Source organism: Drosophila biarmipes, chromosome 3L (assembly GCF_025231255.1).
Source record: "Drosophila biarmipes strain raj3 chromosome 3L, RU_DBia_V1.1, whole genome shotgun sequence".
Classification (NCBI taxonomy): Eukaryota; Metazoa; Arthropoda; class Insecta; order Diptera; family Drosophilidae; genus Drosophila; species Drosophila biarmipes.
The window spans coordinates 19,217,758-19,237,912 of NC_066613.1; the positions used below are offsets into that span (position 1 = coordinate 19,217,758).

Consider the following 20,155-nt stretch of genomic DNA (forward strand, 5'->3'; position numbering starts at 1 on the left):
TTTAAATTTTAAAGGAGATTTTAACTCTTGGTAATATGTTCGTTTCTTTCTTTTATAAAATATGAAAAAAAAATTGTTTAACGTACATAATCTTACACATCCTTCTCTTCTTTTGTTAGTCTTCTTCTCCCCCCTTTTTTCTTTGACTATGATTAATGGTTTACAAAAATCCAAACAACGAACTTTTGAAATAATACAATACATTATGATATGAATTATGAAAAATGGCTGTTTTCCATAATGTCAAGATTAAAATATGCCTTTGGTTGACCATAAAATCAAGAAAAATTAAATTTCTTTTAAATGCTTTTATTGGAATAGAATAATAATTTTTTTTAAATACCAAATTCTAGTTTGAATAGGTTTTATTGGGAATATTTTCCTTTTTGGTTATAAAATTACAAACGTAATATTCTTGAATGTAATTATCAAAACAAATCTAAAATTAGACATTCACTAATATTTCCCATTTTAGGGGAATCACCATTTAAATTCACTTGTCCTTCTTTTCCGGATCCTTTGACTTGTCATCCTTCGACTTGTCATCCTTGGACTCTTCCTTCTTGGCTTCTTCCGGCTTGGCCTCCTTTTTGTCCTTTTCATCCTTCTTGGCTTCACCCTCCCTCTTGGCCTCGCCCTCCTTCTCCTTGCCTGCCTCACCCTTCGGCGCTGGAGGAGCATCCCCAGACATGCTGGCGGCCAGTTGGGTGGCCTTGGCCAGCACCTCCTCCGCATCTCCGACCATGTAGAAGGCGATCTCTGGAATGTCGTCGTAGTCCCCATTCAACAGCTTCTTAAAGCCCTCCACACACTTCTCCACGGGCACCAGCTTGCCCGGATGACCGGTGAAGATCTCAGCGACTTGGAACGGCTGCGAGAGGAAGCGCTGCATCTTGCGGGCCCTGGCCACCGTTAGCTTATCGTCCTCCGACAGCTCGTCCATGCCCAGAATGGCGATGATGTCCTGCAACGATTTGTAGGCCTGCAGAGTCTTTTGAACAGCACGGGCCACATTGTAGTGCTCTTCGCCCACAACATCCGGATCGAGGATGCGGGAGGAGGAGTCCAGGGGATCCACAGCCGGATAAATGCCCAACTCGGCAATGGGACGAGAGAGGACGGTGGTGGCGTCCAAGTGCGAAAAGGTGGCTGCCGGAGCAGGATCACTGAGATCATCGGCGGGCACATAGACCGCCTGAACGGATGTGATGGAGCCGTTGCGGGTGCTGGTGATCCGCTCCTGCATGGTGCCCATGTCGGTTCCCAGAGTCGGCTGATAGCCCACGGCCGAGGGAATGCGTCCGAGCAGGGCCGACACCTCCGAACCCGCCTGGGTGAACCGGAAGATGTTGTCAATAAAGAGCAGTACATCCTGCCCATCAACGTCGCGGAAATACTCGGCGATGGTCAAGCCAGTGAGGACTACACGGGAACGAGCACCTGGTGGCTCGTTCATCTGGCCAAAGACCAGCACCACCTTCGAGGAGTCGTCCTCCGTGGAGATAACCTTGGACTCAATCATCTCGTGGTACAAGTCATTCCCCTCACGGGTTCGTTCTCCAGCTCCCACAAAAACGGAGTAGCCGCCATGCGACTTGGCTATGTTGTTGATCAGCTCCATGATGAGCACAGTCTTGCCCACGCCGGCACCGCCAAAGAGTCCGATCTTGCCGCCCTTCACATAGGGGGCCAGCAGATCGATCACCTTGATGCCAGTGACCAGGATCTCAGGCTTCACGCTCAGATCGGTCAGCTCCGGGGCTTCGTTGTGGATAAAGGAGTAGTAGTCCGACTTGATCTCTCCGCGATCGTCGATGGGATCGCCCACGACGTTGAGGATGCGACCCAGGACGGCCTTGCCCACAGCCACACGGATGGGGTATCCCGTGTCGATGACCGGCTGACCACGACGGAGTCCCTCGGTGGAGTCCATGGCCACGCAGCGCACGATGTTGTTGCCCAGGTGGTGGAAAACCTATGGAGACAACATTGTACTTTAGTTTATTAAAAATTATTTAAAAGTGAATTATATTTTAAGGATTTTTACGTTTTTTATTATTTTAAGAATCCACTTAACCCTAACTTATAAAATATTATGCAATATCATTTACTAATATTAAAAATAAACAAATTTTGAGTTTAAATATTCATAAACAATTTCAAACTTTCCATTCGGACTCGGATTTTTATTTAAAAAATATATTAAAAAAAACAAAACTTATGACTCACCTCCAGCACCAAGTTTTCGATAGGAGCATCCTGCACCTTGAGGGCATTCAGCACCTCGGGCACCTCCTCCTCGAAGTACACATCGATGACGGGACCGATGACAGCATGGATCACTCCCTTACGGCCCTTGCTGTCCAGAACCTTGCCTCCGCCGCCCGACTTTCCATCCTCACACTCGTCCTTCGCCTTAACCTCACACTCATCCTTCTCCTTAACCTCACATTCGTCCTTGTTCTTCACCAGCTCGGCGTCCGTCTCGCAGACGTCCTTCGGCTCAGGCTCGCAGGCATCGCCGGACTTGTCCTTATCCTTATCATCCCAAAGCGATGAGGATGCGTGCAAGGAGCGGGCATGTTTGGGTAGCTGGGCAAAGTTACCCATCTGGGTCAGTCCCCCATGAGCTCCATTAGCCTGGCCAATCCTCAGACCCATCCTAGCACAGGCTGCCATGGTTTCTTTTTTTTAGAAAAAGCTAAGCTAACAAGATAAGTTTAGTCTTACCCGCGGCCACTTTAGTCAAAGTCCCTAGCATTTTGATTTAAGTTTTTAGTTTTGCTCCTTGAACGTCTTCGCTGCAAATGATTTTTGCTTGTAATGACCCCTTCCTTTGACATATGCCAAGAAAGCCTACTAAAATTAGTTTCTTAAACTTTACCAAAGGATTTTTACGGGTTCTGTTGGGTTTTGGGTTGTCACCTATTTATTGCAAGGCTATTGGTTTTCTAACACTTTTTCTAAAATTTCTATATAAATAAGATTAATGCATTAAGAACTAAAAATGTTAAGTTAAAAAATAAATATGTTTATAACTTTATTACTATTATTTTATCAGTTTTGTATTACTGTTTCAAATTCGCATTCTAACCAATAGTATAACATTAAAAAAGTATATTTTTTATATTTGCATTATAAATGATTTCATAAGCATTGAATCATAACCGATCTTTAGTCTCCTTATTTTTAAGGGTTGAATCAGAGTGTTACCTAGGTTACCGATAACCAAGGGGTAAAGCCCAAACAGTAGTGCTCACAGGCTCTCGGAAAATGGACGTATTATCGCATTACAGCTCACCCGTTGTTGAATTTCCGGCTACCCAGCCGCTGGAGAAGCACTACGCCCTGGTGGACAACTGCACCGGCACCGATCCACCGCCTCCTAGCAAAGATGCCGCCACGGGAACGCAGGAGAAGATGCATGTGGCCACGCAAACAGAGCAACGATTAGCCAGCAGCAAGGATGTAGAATACGACGAGAGGGCTCTGGCCAAGTGGTTACGCCAAGTTTGTCCAATGGTTGAGCGCGAGCTAATGAATCCCACTCCCCTGATGGAGGACCTGGCGATGATACAGTGCCGCTTGGAGGAGGAGCTGCAGGTGTACACCTATCAGAAGCTGGCGATGGGAGGGGTGGAAAACTCGCAGGGTTTGGCCATCTGGCTGTGTGTCCACACCAATAATGCTCCTGTTCTGGTGGCCACCACGGTGGCTCCCCATGATGACTGGTGCGAGCATGTGGATCAGCAGCTTAAGCTGTTCGTTCCCCAAAGAATGTCCAATGGCAACCTGGTCATGTACACCGAAGCCAAAACTCTGCCCTTGAAGTCATGCCTGCGAAGTCTGTGCACAAATCCATTCAACAAGAACATGTTCGCGGGTTCCACCATGGATGGAGAGCTCTTCGTGTGGTTATATGAACAGGCGAGGGGTGCCGATGCCAGTGTGGACATTAAACAACTCTACGGTGTGTCCTCCAGCCAAGGAGCTGCCGTTGCTCTCGACTGGCCCAGGGAACAGCTGCTGATGGCTTGCTATGCCAATGGCAGTGTTAGGCAGTGGGATTTGAGCAGGAAAATGGCTCTGGATTGGGAGTAAGCTCTAAAAGGACCGGAAGCATTTGGTATTTGTATAATACTCTGTGCATTCCACCAGGTACTCCCTTCCCGCCACCGTTACCTCGGAGCCCACAGCTTTGGTGGCCCTTGGACTAGATGATTTTGTGCTGGGCACTAACGATGGTGGCGTCTACCGCTGCTGGAGCACTGGCCGTCAGGCGGCAGCCACCAAGCAGATCCAGTTGTTGGCCTTAAGGAGACATCGTTTCATGGTCTCCACACTGCTCCGCATAGAAATGGAGGGCAAGCAGTTCGTCCTCAGCTGCGATCTAAGTGACCAGGCCTTCTATCACGACATGCGACTTATGGATGAGGTAAGTACATGGCCAACATGTCATGGTATAAGTAATAAACACAATTTCTGCTATCAAACAGGATTTGGCCCAATTGATAGTGCAGATCCCATTGCCCTTCAAGAACGTGATCGCTTGCAGTCGGGATGGAAACATCATCTACTGCCCGGCCAATGATGGAGCCCTTGAATACTACCGGGTGAGTGATGGAGCCCATGCCCATGTCAGAGGAGGTCTTCGAGGCAAAGGCAGCCTCATCCGAAGCAGCGACAATGGGTAAGCTGAAACACCAATACAAATCCAGTTAAATAAGGTTAAATTAGGTAATTTAAATCGCACATAAATTGTCTTACAGTCGCTGGTTGATTGCCGGCCTCTATGACGATGAGTTCCAGATTTTCTACGTGGAGTATTAAAGAGCCACCTTCGTTTTGTTCTCAGTTTGGAAATAATCGCTTATATTTGCATGACTGCTTATGTCAATATGTACGGTTTCATCTTCTCTTAGGGTTGCTATTTACACGAGTTTATTTTAAAATTTCTCAGATCTCTAACAAATACCACATGTAAATATAGACTATATAGTGTATAAACAAGAGTTCTTTTCTCTTTGTATAATTTCAAACGAAATGCAAAAATATGTGAAATATTGCGTAAAATAAGACTGTTTTTCTTTCGAGGATCTCGTTAAAACGGCGCTTTTATCAAAAGGATTCATAAAATAAAATTGTATCTATATCAAGTACTAATCACTCCATAGTGTACACTCTTTATCAGGCTCAAAGGCTAGAAAAAAACGTAAAAAGTAATATGTGGTGTGTAGAAAAAGGTGTTACAATGACATAAATACAAAATGGCAATAAATACATATTTTTTATAACCATTTGCCTAGAGTAAAATAAATTATACAATTAACATTAACGAGATATATAAATATATAATAGAACTGCACACAATTTTGCTAAATCTCTCACGCTCGAACGTCTGATTCCGATCCTAACTGTCCTAATCACGCGATTCCACTCTAATCCACTTCAGTCCGCTTTGCATCCACACGTTCAACTTTTTACTTAAGCTTAGATTGCAATCTGCACTTTGCACATATCAAATATTGTTGGTTGCGATAGTTCACATTACAATAACTAGAAGCAGCGCTCGCCCAGCTTCGGATTCGCAGATACATTCAGTTGAAGAGCACCGTGTTGGGGTCTTCGTTATCCATCTGCTTTACGTGGCGCAGCACATCCTTCTTGGTAATTACTCCCAGTAGGCGACTGCAGTGGGATAAACATTAGATTTACTTTAACTGGCTGGAAATCTCTCACTAAGAACATACCCATTGTGTGTCACCAGTGTTTGGCGAAGTCCCAGCTTGCGGAACATGTCCACTACCGTTTCCATGGGTGTTTGATCCGTCACCGTGATCGGCGCCATGTCCAAGATCTTTTTCAGTTTCAGCGGCTGGGGTCCCAGGTTTTGGATGGGCTGGGTGGAGGTAAATAATACTATGGAGCTGCTGCTGATTCCCTCAATCAGGCGCTTGGCATTGCCTATAAAGAGAAGGTGTTAATGGAAAATTAGTTTGGGGCCAGATATTAGACTCACCTATGGCCAAGTTAAGATCCCTGCGCAGCACAAAGCCCACTAAATATTGATTCTCTCTGGAAACCACCACTGGATATCCATTGTGTTCAGTTTCTTTTAGCAGGTTCTCCACATCGTCCACCGTCATGGAGTCTTGGGTGATGACATTCAACGTTTCATTGCGCCTGGAAGGGATTAATTATCATTAAGACTGGCAACGCATAACCTTCTTGGAAAACTCACTTGGGCTGCATCACATCCGCTGCCAGTGTTGTGTGCGCAAACTCCTCCTTGCTGTCTAGGAACGGATAACCATTCAGCGCTATGTGCGCGTCGTAGATGCCCTGCCTGCCCAGAGCGTCGCCCACCCACTTGGAGGCCATAGCAGCTGCCATCAGTGGTACAATGTATCTCACTCCGCCTGTCAGCTCAAACATGATCACCACCAGCGAGACGGTCATGCGAGTCACTCCTCCCAGCACAGCTGCCGCTCCCACAACAGCGTACAATCCGGGCGTGATGAGATTGCTGTCCGCACACTCGCCGGTGAAGAACCAAATGTTGGGATAGCTGTATGCAAACTGTTCCACGCCGATTCCCACAATGCGACCCATGATGGCTCCCAGCAGCAGGGACGGAATAAACAGACCAGCCGGCACTTTCATGCCAAAGGTAAAGATAGTCAGGGCTAGCTTGAGTATAAAGGTCAGCATCAGCAGCCAAATGGAGCTGTAGACACCGGGACCTGGCTCCGTGACCTCAATAATGGTGTTGCCCGTGGTGATGTTCATGCGCTTGTAGTCGCTAAAAAAAATAGAGAACATTAGCTACGAGTTTCGATTTACATAATCTTATATTTTAAACTAACCACAAGGGATTGGTGACATCTCCGGGTGAGCACTTGCTGACCAGCAGGAATATCAACTCGTTCATGTTCATGCGGGTAAATGGGTTGGGGTAGCAAATGATGCCAGTGACCAGGGTGACGAAGAGCACTTCCATGACGGGATACTGACCCAGCTTGCTGAACTTCCTGTAGCGGCACCACCACAAATTGGCCTTTATAAAGAATGTTCCAATCACACCCTGCAAATCGAATAATGTTAATAAACTATATTACATTAAAATCGTTACGAACTTACTCCCATTATTCCAAGGAATACAAAAGGAATGAGTTCAAAGAAGATCCAGGGCTTGTTGTACTCGACGAAAAACAGCACGGAATGCTCGTTGCCGAAGGGAGTCAGAGATCTCAGGACGAAGGCTGCTATCAGCGCACAAAAGAAAGAACGCCACAGCGTCTTCAGGGGGAAGTAGTAGGACACTTCCTCCAGCGAGAACAGAACTCCACCGATCGGTGCTCCGAAGGCCACCGAGACACCTGCTGCTGCTGCCGCCGAAAGAATCTCACGCTTCTTGGCCTCGTTTCGACCGTACTTCGGGAATACGTGCGAAAATATGTTTCCAATACAGCTGGCAATGTGGACCATGGGTCCCTCCTTGCCCAAAGTGAGGCCGGCGGACACGGACAGCATTAGACCCACAGATTTGATCAGCAGCGTCCATTTGCCGAGATAGCCGCGTATAATGAAGCCCGACAAGATGGTCTTTATCTCCGGAATACCCGATCCGCAGGCATATGGCGCAAACATGCGCACTAGTGAGGCGCTGAGCGAGGCGAACAGCAAGGCCCACAGCACATACCAGATGTAAGCGACGATATATGGTCCGGTGCCATTGCGATCCAGGCCAAAGATCTCGGGCCAGGTTTTCCACTAGAAAAGAAAGCGGTTTTACTTTCTAGTTTGTAAGAAATATAGTTACACTCACGGTCGAGCAGTTGCCTTCCTCAAACACCGACTGTTTAGCCGGATAACAGCATTGTTCCCGGTTAAACCAGAAGGCAGGTGGACAGATGCCATGCTTTAAGTCCGACATCCAACTGGCTCCAATGTCCACCATGCCCGCCACACAGCCCGCCGCAATGCCGACGAGCAGAACGCAAAGCCAGCCAGATCCGGCATCAATAGAGCCCTGCAAGGATATAGTTGATGATCTAGGGTATTTTATAATGAGAGTTAGAGATACCTTACCTTTATCAGATCCCACAGGGAGTCCTGTCGCTTCTTGACTATGTAGCGGTGTCGCATCCGGTCGCGGGCTATGTCCCGCTGCCAATCGATGGTGTGAAAATCTTCGTACTGCCCAATGCCAGGAATATCATCTTGTACATCCGAGGAACCATAGAAGGATAGTGCTCCTACGGCAATAAAAAAGAATACAATAAGCATTTTTAGTTGACAATTAAGGCTGGGACTCACATATTCTGTATTGAGTAGAATTAAACTTGATTATTCTAATTTTAATGGTGCACAGAGGAAATCCAATCATAATTCTGAACATTTTACTTATGTACATACACAAAAACAATTGGTATTTATAACCTTACTTGAATGCCATATAGGCAATAATGGGTTCTTTTGACATGCAAAGCTGTATATGATTACGACAATGTAAACGCAATTTATTCTCTCGCTCCAATGAAGTTGGATATTTATCGTTTTAGCGTATCGTTAACATCATAATAATCCAATGATTGCAACCATCATCACACATGTGAATTAGTATTTACCCAACAAATACAATGCATTCATTTCCAATCGAATAAATAATTCCCCATAGAAATGCCAGCTGGTTGTTTAGACAGCTCAGTGATTACTTCGCCAAATAGTCATCACGTGTACAAACTACAGTGCTGGGACTGTATTATATATATTGATACAAATGTATCACGAATTTAACTGGTATCCAACCAGTACCTCCACAATTATGCACATGTCTGTATGCCAATGATCGTTCGAATTAATTGAATTGCCCAGAGAGCGAGTACAGCTGTGCGCCACGCCACCGAAAAACTGGCAACTGGGGCCCGGCGACGAGGCGAGGTGACGTCGCCTTACTCATATGATCATGATCTTGATTAACACCACAGACAGCGGCGACAGTGGATGCTTTACGCAATGGGTCTTCCCTCCGAACTCACCGTCCATGGGATCGCCGAAGGCACTGTGGGTCGGCACATGCTGGTGGTGAAGCTGGTGCATTGTCCGTTGATTGTGGTGATTGCCACCGCCGCCGCCTCCGCCACCCAGGTGTCCGAAATCTCGTTCGGTGTCCGATTCGGTGGCCGTTTCCCGGTGATAGCCACTGCTGCTTCCTCCGCCGACGCCGCCGCCGCCAATCACATCGCCCGGACTGGAGCGCGGTGTGATGTCGATCATGTCCTCGTCGTCGGTGCCCGCCGCCGTCAGCGAGGTGGTCAGCTTGGAGTGCTGGGCCAGCGGGTGGTCGCGGAAAGATCCGTCTAGGTCGCTGTCGCCGCCAGCTCCGTTTGTGTGGCCGTTCGACTGAAAAAAGCGCAATATAACGAAAAGCTGTGAGGCATGGTTTGTGGATTTGGAGAGCTAGAACCTAGCGCTTTGTTTACCCATCGACTGTGATAAGATTAAGATCTCGGACAATGCGAGATAGCTAAAGTAGTACAGACATCTGAGCGTTTGAATTCATTCGGCAGCATTTCCGCCCCCTTGTGCCATATATTGCTGTCTAGTTTTGTAGACTACTGCGGCCCTTATCCGGGGGCTTCAAAAATCTCCCCCAAACTCATACTCTTTTCGATGGAACTGAACAGGCTGATATTGCAGTACCCACTTTAAACTATATTGCAAATCCGGTCTGATATTTGGAATTCTAAAGAGATAAATAACATATAAGTATGCTTCTTTCGAGGAAACTAACTTTGGATGAGGGCAGAGTGGCCCGGATCTAGGTATATTGTTGTTATATATAGAAATTCTTGAACAGTTATGGTAGATATAATAGATATTTTGAAGACATCTTAAAAGTTCTTGGTTCGCGAACTAGTTTTTCCCAACCATATGTAGAGAAACCTAAAATTGTTATGTTTAAACACTTCCCAGGAACAGCCATACGATTCAGAACTTGTGTATCGCCAACATGTTTATCTAAAATAACCCAGAATTCCATTGTTTTAACCTTAATCTCTTTTGAGGCGTAGGCGACAGGGGGAAATCCCCACGGGTCTGGTCTATCACGTACGGTACGTACCTTTTTCATGACCGTTTGGTAGGCGGTTATGTAGCTGTTGCCCTCCGCGGCGGCCTCCCTGCTGCCCTTCAGCGGAAACTTTTCCATCGCCCGATCCTGAGATCCCTCGGGAGCACTCTAGGTTCTACCAAATCCTCTGGGTTTCCTTTTTGCGTTGCAGCGGAGTCCCAGAAAGCAGAGCAGAGCAGCGGCAGCGCAGTTGCAGCGCAGCGAGCGCACGTCACTAAGTACAAACACACAAACAATTGTTCGTGGGGCGAATCAGCAATCACTTTCTTGCCATTTCACTCGGCCCGCGGATGTAAGCTCGTTGCGATTGGCATTGAGATGGCTCGAACAGGTATTTGATCGATTATATCGCACGCATTACAATGGTAAAGTGCTGCTTTTGTGTGCTATGCGAATATTTTATTTTTTATTTGCAAAAACGCAGTGTGACCAGAGGAGGCTGGGCAACGAAATACCGAATCTGAGGCGCATTCCACAGTCACTGTTTTACACATCCCGGTGAGGTCACAGTATTTTAAAAAGGGTGTTCCATATGGAAATTTTTGAAATAAATGTGTTAAATTAATTTATATGTTGGATCGACAGAAACTCCATTATAATATAGGGTTAATTACCGCCAGAAACCCCGTTAAAATAGAGGGTTTATTATCGATTTCTATGGATATTATCCCCCATTTTTTGAACCACCATTACAAGGAGTTTGGCGCGCTTTTTTAAAAGGTAGATTTTGCAGCCCTGAAAATTATTAAATATTAAAATGCAATGTGGTAATAAAAAAAAACACCTCCATTAAAAATAAAATAAAATTGCGAAGAGCAGGATGTACGTATATGGTTTAAAGGTAATATATTACATCTATAACATAATGCCATATGATTTGAATCAATTTTAAAGTATATTTAAATTCATACATATATAGCTATATTACAGCCTTCCAAAAATATAAATTTAAAATACATTCTGATAGCGAAGCTCTACCAAAATTAAGCCCACCCCCTTTAAACAATTTCTTAACCAAACAATAATCTTCATTGTGCATGTCTTTCATAATTTTATTGAGTACAATATGTATATGGAACATTCCGCCTGCGGGCACGACGCCCTCGGCAATGCTTTCATCAAATTACATCGAGTAGTTAGTAAAATCATATAAGTTAAATCTCGTCAACTCGGTTCCTGCACTTAGCTAGCGCTCTGTTTGTGCTCTCAGCAACATCAATCCGCCTACCGACACGGGGATTAGACTAAGTTTAGTAAACATTTAGTAAGCGTCATTAGATTAATGTGAATACGATTCTGGCAGCAATGCTGGGCTGCAATTCTCACCAGTTCGAGGTGATTGTCTAGTCTGTTTCGGGTTTTTCTTTGCGTTTTCTGCATTGTTCAGGTGGCTTTTGTGTCTTTTGTAAAATTGACTTGTGTATTTGTTGGTTCACAGAACATTCTTGGACTAATAGTTAGTATATAAATATGTTTAGGTTAAATAATTCTCGGATCTAGCTGTTCCTGCTAAAGACACATTGTATACATCCGTGTGATTCGTTTTATAAATACATAAAAATACACAGAGAACAGGGAGGGTTGTTGGTAACGTAAAATATAAAATATCGGTAGCCTGAGCAGCACTAAATCAGGTTCGGTGTCCGGGGGGTTGGATCCTCTTGCTCTTGTTCAGCTCGTTGGTGGTCGTCGGTCAGTTTCTTTTTTTTTTGTTTGGAGACTGCCGCAGTTCCTACTGCTCACGCTTGGCGTGGCAAGCTCTCACCGTGGGCAGACGTGAATGTTGGGTGTTGGAGATGGTGTGCATACTTGCTGGCAACTAATCTTCTATATGGCGCGCATATAAAATTGTCCAGGACGTGTTACGGGAGCTTGCCAATCGGCCAACCAGTTCAGCATGTTTCTAAGTACCCCAGCTTTATGGCACCGAACTGCGATTCCTCCATATTTTGTACACTTAAAATTCTAAAACTACAAAATGTTACATGGAAACACTAGACTAAAATACAATTTGACCATGGCAGAGGCTCAAAACACTTAAAACTTATAAAACAAATTCACGTTCGATTTAGAGTTGTTCTCTGGCTGCTGCTGCTGCTGCTGATTCTCGTTTGGCTGCTTGCAGTTGTAGACATCGCAACGCTGATCAATGTACTCCTTGCTCAGCTCAACCGCATCGATCGTGGCTACCTTCTTGTACCTGTAAGAAGAGCAATGGTCAGGCCCCTTCTCATTGTATTGCACCAGTGCCTCCGACTCACGTGTCTCTATTGTACTTGTCCCGCATGGCCTGCGTGTTGAGGTCCTTTGCCGTTTTGTGGGTGCGGTGCAGCTGCAAGACCACGGTTTTCAGGTCCTCCAGCTTGTAGGTGGTGATCTTCTCCAGCGCCGGCGTCCACATCTCCATGCCCAGAATATGACGCGCCAAGGCGAGCGAAGCGGACGACATCAGTGAGGGCAAATATTGCATGTACGTTTCCCCCTCCATCAGCGACAGCTCAGATATGTACTGTGTCAGGGAATATAAGTATAGTAAGGGAACTTTTCTTACTCTCCGGTGACATGACATACCAGTGTCAGGAACTTAAGCCTCTCCGGCATGTCGCACAGCACCGCGTACGTGTTGATGAAGACATAGGCAGTCGGAGTGCACAAGTCGAAGGAGAGGATCTTCAGGATGACCTGCTCCATGCGCAGCACCTGAGCCTTGGTGTAGCTGTCGTCGGTGAGGAAGACGAACTCACCCACCTCCGGGGGGTAGATCTCCTCGTATTTACTGGAAAGTAGAATAATCTATTAATAAAATATTCATAAGGTTTCGCAATAATCCCTGAGGACTACTTACGCGGCAATGTACATGGCTGCTGTGCCCACCAGCTGCAACTTGGAGCGCACCACCGCCATCAGGCTCAAAAAGCGATCCAGATAGAAGACGGAGAGGTAGAGCGTCTCCGTGTCCAGCTTGTACTCCTCGGAAACCTCCACCAGCCAGTCAATCAGGATGGAGCGCATATTGTGACTGATGTCCTTCTGCCTGTCCATATACTTCGGCTTCGGGCGGTGCTTCTTCTACAAGATTAAAATAAAAGAAGACGGTACCGATTAGTTCATTCAACAAATTAGCAAATAACTCGTAATTGTTTATTACTATGGCAAACTTAGTTAGGATATGGACACTGAAATGTTCGGAAAGCGTAACAAGATACCCACAAATTTGGTAATGCTCGATGCCTCTGGCAAACAGTTTACTTACTTTCATAAGTTTGTTTATTTTACTTTTTCAGGAAAGAAACTACTATTTTACACCTCTTAAATTGAAGTTGTAAAAGGGCACAAAAAACATATAAATAGTATAGTTTTTGGTATAAATAACATATATTCTTTAAGACATTGAGAAGTTGGGACCAAAAGACCTTTTGAATTTAAGTTTTAAGGGGTATCATTTAAGTCCCAACTCAAACTCAAGTGATTTCCATGGGAGAAGTGACCAGACCAAAAGCGAGGGAATCGAGTTTACCAATTTTTATTTGTTTATTGGTTATTTCGTGGTACGTGAGTCGCATTCAAATGCCCAGTTCAAACGTGAAAATCTTTGCCAAAACGCCTATGTGGGATATGTACATATATTAGGTGTTTATTTAATGGTGGCTTTAACGATTATTGGACACGTCAAGCGCCACGGCATGGATGATTGGAGAAAAGGTTTATACAATTTGCTCTAAATTGGTATGGGAATTCGTAACTTTTAAGGGTAATATGTTTTACCTTTTAAAAAACTTAACTTAAACACCATAAAAACAATTGCAGAAATAGTACCCATTCCCCTATAATGGAACCTATTCAAAAAGTCCGACTGTACCAGAGTATTTAGTAGAGACAAACAATAAACAAGGCACCCGGCAACCGGGCAAACAAACTCAACCGAAACTCACATAACATAAACATAACGTTTTTCTTCCAGGAACAGCCAGAATTTATTTAGATCCCACAAATCACACACGTCTACCGCGACCAAGATGACCCTCAAAATCGGAATATGCACGAAGCAGGATCTCGACGAGGCGATGAAGCTGCAGAAGCGGGAACAGTACGAGGATGAGCGCAAGCGGCGCATCTTCAATGCCAAGCAGCGTCTCTACGGGGTGAGTAATCCTCACCAGACTCGATGGGGAAACTTCTCAAAGAATCTATTCCATTTAACAGCTCGACTTGGAAACGCTGGATCGCCAGATCCTCGAGAAGAAGAAGCAGCGAACGGCGCAGTTGGAGTGCGACAAGAAGTTCGAGGAGCAGGAGCAGCTGCAGAAGCGCCTCATCTCCGCCCAGGAGAAGGAGCTGGAGAAGAAGCAGCGCGTGGTGGACTCGGATCTCAACTACTATCGCTGCCGCTACCAGCGCAAGGAGCAGCGTCGCGAGTTCGACCTGAACGACCCGAACTTCCTGAAGAAGGCACGTCCCACCAGAGTCGCGGACGATGACATCACGCTGGGCGTGTCCAGTGCCCAGATCTTCCAGGGCGAGGACCTCTACAACTCCGACCGCAAGCTGCGACAGCGGGAGCAACAGCGCGCCTGGCTGGACCAGCAGGTGCAGGAACGAAAGAAGGCGGAGGATGCTCGCAAGCAGGCCGACAATCTGCTGATGGACAACGTCGGCTGTCGGGACAAGCATCTGCAGGAGATGGCCAAGTCGGATCACCAGATGCGCAACCAGGTGATCCAGCGAGTGCGTCAGTTCAACATGAACATGGCCAAGCAGAAGCAACTGGAGCGCGAGCGGGAAAAGCGTGAGAAGTACGAGGACGACATGGCCGAGATCTACAACATGCTCTCCAGCGACATGCTCACTGAGAACCCGGATGTGGCCCAGTCGCGCACCGATCCCAACAAGAAGATCGCCTTCATGTACCGCGGCATGACGCCGGAGGAGCTTCGCGTCTTCCGGCTGGGACAGGAGCAACAGCTCCGCTTGGCCACGCAGCGCAAGACAGAGGCCCAGATGATGGACAAACAGTGGGAGCAGTATGCCATCAATATGGACCGCACTCTGGTGCTCCACCAGATCGAGGACGATCGCCGGCGCAAGGCAGAGTTCGACGAGCTCATGCGAGCCAACTCCAAGTTGGCCGTGGAGCAGGACCAGCAGCGCAAGGATGCCCTTGTGGGCCTGAGCAATGCCGTGTCCGATGATTTCTACGATCAGTTCAACAAGAACTCTCGTTAGTTGGTTTAACAAGGAGTTCCCAAGCAGAAGCATGGGTATGATGAACTGGAGGCGATGGGGAAGTTGCCTTCACCGCTTGCGAGTGGAGCAGTTTCGCACGCGTGTCCTGGACACATACAATTTCAGTGCTTGGCTGGGAATTTTAATTACAGAGAAATTATAATGTTTAAGTTCAATGCAAAGAAATAAAAATTAATAAAATGTAAGCTTAATTTATCACTTCGGAAGAATAAATAAAAATATTACTAGGGAATCGAGGGTTTTCGTCTTTTTAATTGTTTTTCATTTTATATTTAATTTAGGAAAAAAAAAACCATATAATCAAAGAGTTTGACATTGCTTTTGAAGAGTTTTCCAGTTTCCAGAGCACAACATCAGCAATTAGCTGCAAGTCGAATTCCATTAGTTCCGAGTGTTCAACGTCTTTCGGAGTTAAAGTGCGGAATGCAAAGAGTCGGGGAGAAAAGGTAGCCGAAGGATGGGACGCCTGCTAGCGTTTCCCGCCCGATAAGCATGTGCCGAGGAGCGGGGCAGCGGAGGGAACCCACGGACCCAGAACCAGGCAGCGTTGCGTGAAGGGAATGCCACTTTAGGGTGCGACAGGGTCCGTCTTCCTGTTCCCTGCCCACTCCCCTGCTGAATAGGGAACGGAGAAACTACGTCTGCCTGCATCTGCACACAAACAACAGACACGAAATGCACATGGCCAGCGCACAGACAGGGGGTAAGAAAAAAACAAACGAAAAAACCAAGGTACTCGGGGGGAGAATCCCTACCAGGCGACATTTTCGTCTTATCTTGGCATCTTGATTTTCCCTATCATGACGATACACGTCCGCATGTGCTCTTTAACAATTAAGTTGGGAACTGATTCTAGAAAAAATATAAGTGTTTATAGGGTTTCTAAGTAAAAAGAATATATATATATCATCTTTATAATATTGTATATACCATTTTATATTGAATTATATCAAACAAGAGAAGATTTTAGTACCACAATCCCATAGGTATGACAACATCAGCAATTTTAAGATGGCCGCTGTCACTTCGCTTTATGCAAATGTATGTTCTTATAACCATATGGCACTTGCTCAAAGTTCGACTTTATCACTTTTTTAAAATGATGAGCTAGACCCTTTCTTCCAGACTTTTAAATGAAATTTAAGCGAAGTTTAGGCAGTGTAGTCAAAGTATATAGATTTTATACTAAATAACGAAGGTATTACAACTAATTTTAGTGCAATATGTTGCTTAAATTGAAGACTATTGAAGAAATATAAGTAGAACCATAAATAATAGATAATAAAATAAATAAGTTGCATAAGGCAATCCAATACCTAACACGTTGTATCGAAGATAACTTTCTAATCTTAAGTGTCTTGGTTTCATAATACAAGTTCGATCGCACTCACCTCGCTTACCCGGAAGTTCTCGAGTATGTCCATCTGGTACTGGACCACTTCGAAGAACCTCTGGCGATCATTGCGCGGCGGCAGCTCCTTAAGCTGTCCACCTGGCGTGGCACCCGTCTCAATGACGCCATCATCGTTTGTCTGGATGACACCGAGAATGGAGCGATCCACGGACATGGGCGACAGCACATCGGACACGGACATGGGCGTGGTGTTCAGATCGTAGTCCACACACTCCTTTTGCCCCGCATCGCTGAGGGGAACAGAAATAAAAGAAAATTTGTAGCCAAATACCAACAAAGAGCAGGAATGGCAACCTACAATTTGACGGCACATTGGTTTTCTTTGTCGGCTACGGAGGCCAGGGATTTGCCGGGTGGCGCAACCTGGGTGTCGCAGTTGTCCTCGTATACGGAGAAGGTCTTGAACTGCTCCACCACGGGCACCACATTCGACTTCTTGGCGCCGAACTCAACGTTTTCGACGTCGACAAGGTGGTTCCTAACGTCACGGAAGACTTGCTGAAAGGAAAGAGTAAAAATATGATGCAAAATGGATAGAAAGATAAGGTTGCATAACTATTAAATTATAAAAATCCATTTTTTCATATATAAAAAATGTATCATTACAAAAATGTTAAAAATGTAAAAATTTGTTGGAAAAATTAAACATTAAAAAAATGAATAATTGAATGATCAAAATTTAATTATTTTTAGCAAAGCGGCTTGCAGTTGTATGCGAAACCGGATATTTGATGATCTCACATCATATACCTAAGATGCCATAAATGTTAAATAAATACGTTCTTTTTTCACTGTGCATGCATGGAATAAGTTCTTTGCCCCCGTTCCACTTCCAATGGAAAGATCCTGCTATTTGCTTGCGCGCCTTTCCCTGGCTTCCCAAGGTGCGCCTGTGTGCGTGGGTAATTGCATTTGCTATCGCTCTCCGCTTTGCCTCGCCGACTTGTTGTTGCAGCTTGGAAAAGGCGCGCAATTGCAAGGCTTTGCGCTATTTTCTAGGTTAGCTTAGGTTATAGGTTAGGTGGTTAATTAGCACAAGTAATCTAAAAAGAATTAACCAAAAAATAGGGGAGGGGAGGGGGAAAAAAAGGAGAGAAAACCACCACCGCCAGGGCACGCACACAGGCGCAGTTATGGGAAGATTCCACCACCAAACACGAAAACGAGCAGCTGCATTGGAATCGAACTGGAGAACTGGAGTTACGGGAAAACGGGCAACGGTACTCACCACTTTCCCGGACGGACGCGGCACGTTGTTGTTGCCGTTGAGCACGGCGAAATTGGCCCGCGGCGCAAGCGCGTTCTTCTCCGCCTTGCCGATCACGGCCAGCGGCTGCTTGGCGTTCTTCACTCCGGCCGGCACCTTGAGGCCCGGGTTCTCCTTGTTGCTCATGTCTTGGTGGATCTGGAAGCTGGCCATCGCGCTGCTCCTTGTGTCCCTTTCTTCGTCTTGTAAAATGGAGGCTTCTTCGGCTCTGCTCTTTGTTCCCTCCTTCGCCAAGCGTCGCTGCTGCCGCTGTTGTTGTTGTTGTTGTTGTTGGTGTTTTGCGCCGCTTTCTTATGCTCGATGCTGACACCGACACGAACACACGCTCACAGTCACAGGCTCATATGCTCACCACATACGAACGTATATAGGCGCAGGCAGATTTTATCATCACCGAATTGACGCTTAACTTACACGCACACACACAGATCTCACTTGACTTTCAATTCCTACAGCATTTTGCGTCACGGCAGCGTTGGAATGTGCTTCCTTGTTTGGCTACGCTCGCTCGTCCTGCAAACTGTCCTCCAAAGCCGCAGAAAGTCTAGTCGGTCCTAATGTACTTAATCGTCGCTCTGTCGCTCTTGCTCGACCGCGGTTTCAAATTCAATTGCGGGGTCTTTTTGATTTTTTCCCGGTCAACACGTCGTATTTTTGTGGAGAGTAATCGGAAGGTATCGGCAATGCAGTCGCCAGTCGAATCCTCAATCGATACACTCAAGATATCGATATCGCTGCCTTTCAGAGCAGATCTTGCTCTTTAACAGCGCTGTTAACATTTAACAGTAACACTTACGTTTGCTTACGTTTTGCTTACGTTGCCTACGATCAAACACGAAAATACGCGCGCTTTTATAGCGTTTTCAAAAGTGCAGATCTAGTTGAGGAAAATAATCTTTCAAATGTTTCACTTTTCTACTTTAATGCCTACTGTTGCATGTAAAACGTATTGACAATACAACAAAAATTAACAAATAAAAGTATTAACTGCTGAATTGGGATTTTTGTATGTTGTAGTGATTTTACCCCACTAAAAAAAGGGCTTTTGGTTAATTCTTTTATTATACTATTAAAAGGTAAATAACTAAATATATTATATATTATGAGTAATACAGTATTTTCTACTTATGAGCTATTATTTTTACTTTCTTCGGCGTATATAAATATATATTATATATTTAATGATCATGGAATGTGTTTTAAAAAAGGTAACTGTTAACAATTTCTGGACATCTTGGCCTGCTCTTTGTCTTAATAGCCGGGTTTTCAAAGGTTACGCTACTTAGGCGCCTTTTGTGGGTTGAAACGCCTTGGGAGGACACTGGGTCGCCCGTGCTGCAGATGCCTGTCGTTTGCACACAGGATAAAACGCCGCAGGAAGCCTGTTTTTGGCATTGTCCTGGTAGTACGGCGGCAGAGGAGACTGGTGGGCGGCTGATGGACATCTTCGTTCGTTGACCCAGCTGCAATCAGTGATGCGAGGTTACACCTAGTGTCCGTAGTTTTGTTTAATCCATCTCAAATACATCCCAAAAATGGTACTTATGAATAGTCAATATTCTCAAAATATTTTTTTAAGTAGGGAATATAGTAACAGCATTCTATTTTACTAGTTATTCCTGTTTATTCAAATATAAACATATAATACATAACTTATTCTTTAGGATGAACACGGAAATTAATGTATTTTTGATGCATGCCGAAGGACCCTAAACTAATTCTTAACAGGAAGGAATAAATTTATTATTTTATCAATACCATTTTAAGGTACCCCAAAAAATATCTACCGCCCTATCTTCTGTGTAGGTTCCAGATAGAGATACTGCCACCACTAGTTGCAGTTGCAGGCTCGCGCTCAAATTGCAATTTAAATCTGTGACTGCCAGTCCATTGTCCTGCTACCTGGACTTTAGGACTTCGGGACTCCAGAAGCCCAGAACCCCAGAGGTTGGTTTGCGTTCCCGTTGACTCTTCTTGCGAGGAGCGGTTGTGCAAAACGCGGTCGAGGTCCCGGATACATGAACTGTTTGCCATTATTTTTCGGATTTTTTCCCTCACTCACATTGTTTACGCATTTTTGTAATTTTCTTTAGGT

At 45.3% G+C, this 20,155-nt stretch overlaps 5 protein-coding genes across 5 annotated transcripts; 2 read left to right on the forward strand and 3 right to left on the reverse strand.

Moving 5' to 3' along the window:
• Positions 1-347: 347 nt before the first annotated feature.
• Positions 348-2,915, reverse strand: LOC108034523 (ATP synthase subunit beta, mitochondrial). The gene is made up of 3 exons (XM_017109447.3): positions 2,731-2,915; positions 2,230-2,672; positions 348-1,975 (listed from the first exon to the last, which is right to left on the reverse strand). Exons 1-3 carry the CDS (start codon positions 2,759-2,761, stop codon positions 494-496), a joined length of 1,956 nt encoding a protein of 651 aa, XP_016964936.1. The 5' UTR covers positions 2,762-2,915; the 3' UTR covers positions 348-493.
• A 358-nt stretch (positions 2,916-3,273) lies between these two features.
• Positions 3,274-4,860, forward strand: LOC108035314 (uncharacterized). Its single transcript, XM_017110888.3, has 4 exons — positions 3,274-4,097; positions 4,159-4,435; positions 4,497-4,690; positions 4,770-4,860. Exons 1-4 carry the CDS (start codon positions 3,274-3,276, stop codon positions 4,828-4,830), a joined length of 1,356 nt encoding a protein of 451 aa, XP_016966377.1. The 3' UTR covers positions 4,831-4,860.
• Positions 4,861-5,331: 471 nt separating this feature from the next.
• LOC108035313 (H(+)/Cl(-) exchange transporter 5) lies at positions 5,332-10,591 on the reverse strand. The gene is made up of 10 exons (XM_017110887.3): positions 10,127-10,591; positions 9,042-9,405; positions 8,092-8,258; positions 7,829-8,032; positions 7,141-7,773; positions 6,867-7,084; positions 6,242-6,802; positions 6,020-6,183; positions 5,751-5,964; positions 5,332-5,688 (listed from the first exon to the last, which is right to left on the reverse strand). Exons 1-10 carry the CDS (start codon positions 10,211-10,213, stop codon positions 5,598-5,600), a joined length of 2,703 nt encoding a protein of 900 aa, XP_016966376.1. The 5' UTR covers positions 10,214-10,591; the 3' UTR covers positions 5,332-5,597.
• Positions 10,592-11,162: 571 nt separating this feature from the next.
• On the reverse strand, positions 11,163-18,708 carry LOC108035338 (G2/mitotic-specific cyclin-A). Its single transcript, XM_017110923.2, has 7 exons — positions 18,022-18,708; positions 17,092-17,291; positions 16,771-17,023; positions 12,981-13,204; positions 12,707-12,911; positions 12,397-12,644; positions 11,163-12,335 (listed from the first exon to the last, which is right to left on the reverse strand). Exons 1-7 carry the CDS (start codon positions 18,211-18,213, stop codon positions 12,173-12,175), a joined length of 1,485 nt encoding a protein of 494 aa, XP_016966412.1. The 5' UTR covers positions 18,214-18,708; the 3' UTR covers positions 11,163-12,172.
• LOC108035339 (RIB43A-like with coiled-coils protein 2) lies at positions 14,018-15,564 on the forward strand. The gene is made up of 2 exons (XM_017110924.3): positions 14,018-14,277; positions 14,339-15,564. The coding sequence occupies exons 1-2, from the start codon at positions 14,152-14,154 to the stop codon at positions 15,356-15,358; spliced, it is 1,146 nt and encodes a 381-aa protein (XP_016966413.1). The 5' UTR covers positions 14,018-14,151; the 3' UTR covers positions 15,359-15,564.
• Positions 18,709-20,155: the final 1,447 nt, after the last annotated feature.

Coding starts and splice junctions, on each gene's coding strand:
- LOC108035338 (XM_017110923.2), bottom strand. CDS start 18,213: ATGGCCAGCTTCCAGATCCACCAAGACATGAGCAACAAGGAGAACCCG. Junction 17,024..17,091: donor AACCAATGTGCCGTCAAATT/GTAGGTTGCCAT, acceptor TGTTCCCCTCAG/CGATGCGGGGCAAAAGGAGT. Junction 12,336..12,396: donor GACAAGTACAATAGAGACAC/GTGAGTCGGAGG, acceptor CTCTTCTTACAG/GTACAAGAAGGTAGCCACGA.
- LOC108035339 (XM_017110924.3), top strand. CDS start 14,152: ATGACCCTCAAAATCGGAATATGCACGAAGCAGGATCTCGACGAGGCG. Junction 14,278..14,338: donor CCAAGCAGCGTCTCTACGGG/GTGAGTAATCCT, acceptor TCCATTTAACAG/CTCGACTTGGAAACGCTGGA.
- LOC108035313 (XM_017110887.3), bottom strand. CDS start 10,213: ATGGAAAAGTTTCCGCTGAAGGGCAGCAGGGAGGCCGCCGCGGAGGGC. Junction 8,259..9,041: donor CTTCGGCGATCCCATGGACG/GTGAGTTCGGAG, acceptor TTATTGCCGTAG/GAGCACTATCCTTCTATGGT. Junction 7,774..7,828: donor AGGAAGGCAACTGCTCGACC/GTGAGTGTAACT, acceptor TTTCTTTTCTAG/TGGAAAACCTGGCCCGAGAT.
- LOC108035314 (XM_017110888.3), top strand. CDS start 3,274: ATGGACGTATTATCGCATTACAGCTCACCCGTTGTTGAATTTCCGGCT. Junction 4,436..4,496: donor ACATGCGACTTATGGATGAG/GTAAGTACATGG, acceptor GCTATCAAACAG/GATTTGGCCCAATTGATAGT. Junction 4,691..4,769: donor ATCCGAAGCAGCGACAATGG/GTAAGCTGAAAC, acceptor ATTGTCTTACAG/TCGCTGGTTGATTGCCGGCC.
- LOC108034523 (XM_017109447.3), bottom strand. CDS start 2,761: ATGCTAGGGACTTTGACTAAAGTGGCCGCGG. Junction 2,673..2,730: donor TTTGACTAAAGTGGCCGCGG/GTAAGACTAAAC, acceptor AAACCATGGCAG/CCTGTGCTAGGATGGGTCTG. Junction 1,976..2,229: donor TCGAAAACTTGGTGCTGGAG/GTGAGTCATAAG, acceptor TTGTCTCCATAG/GTTTTCCACCACCTGGGCAA.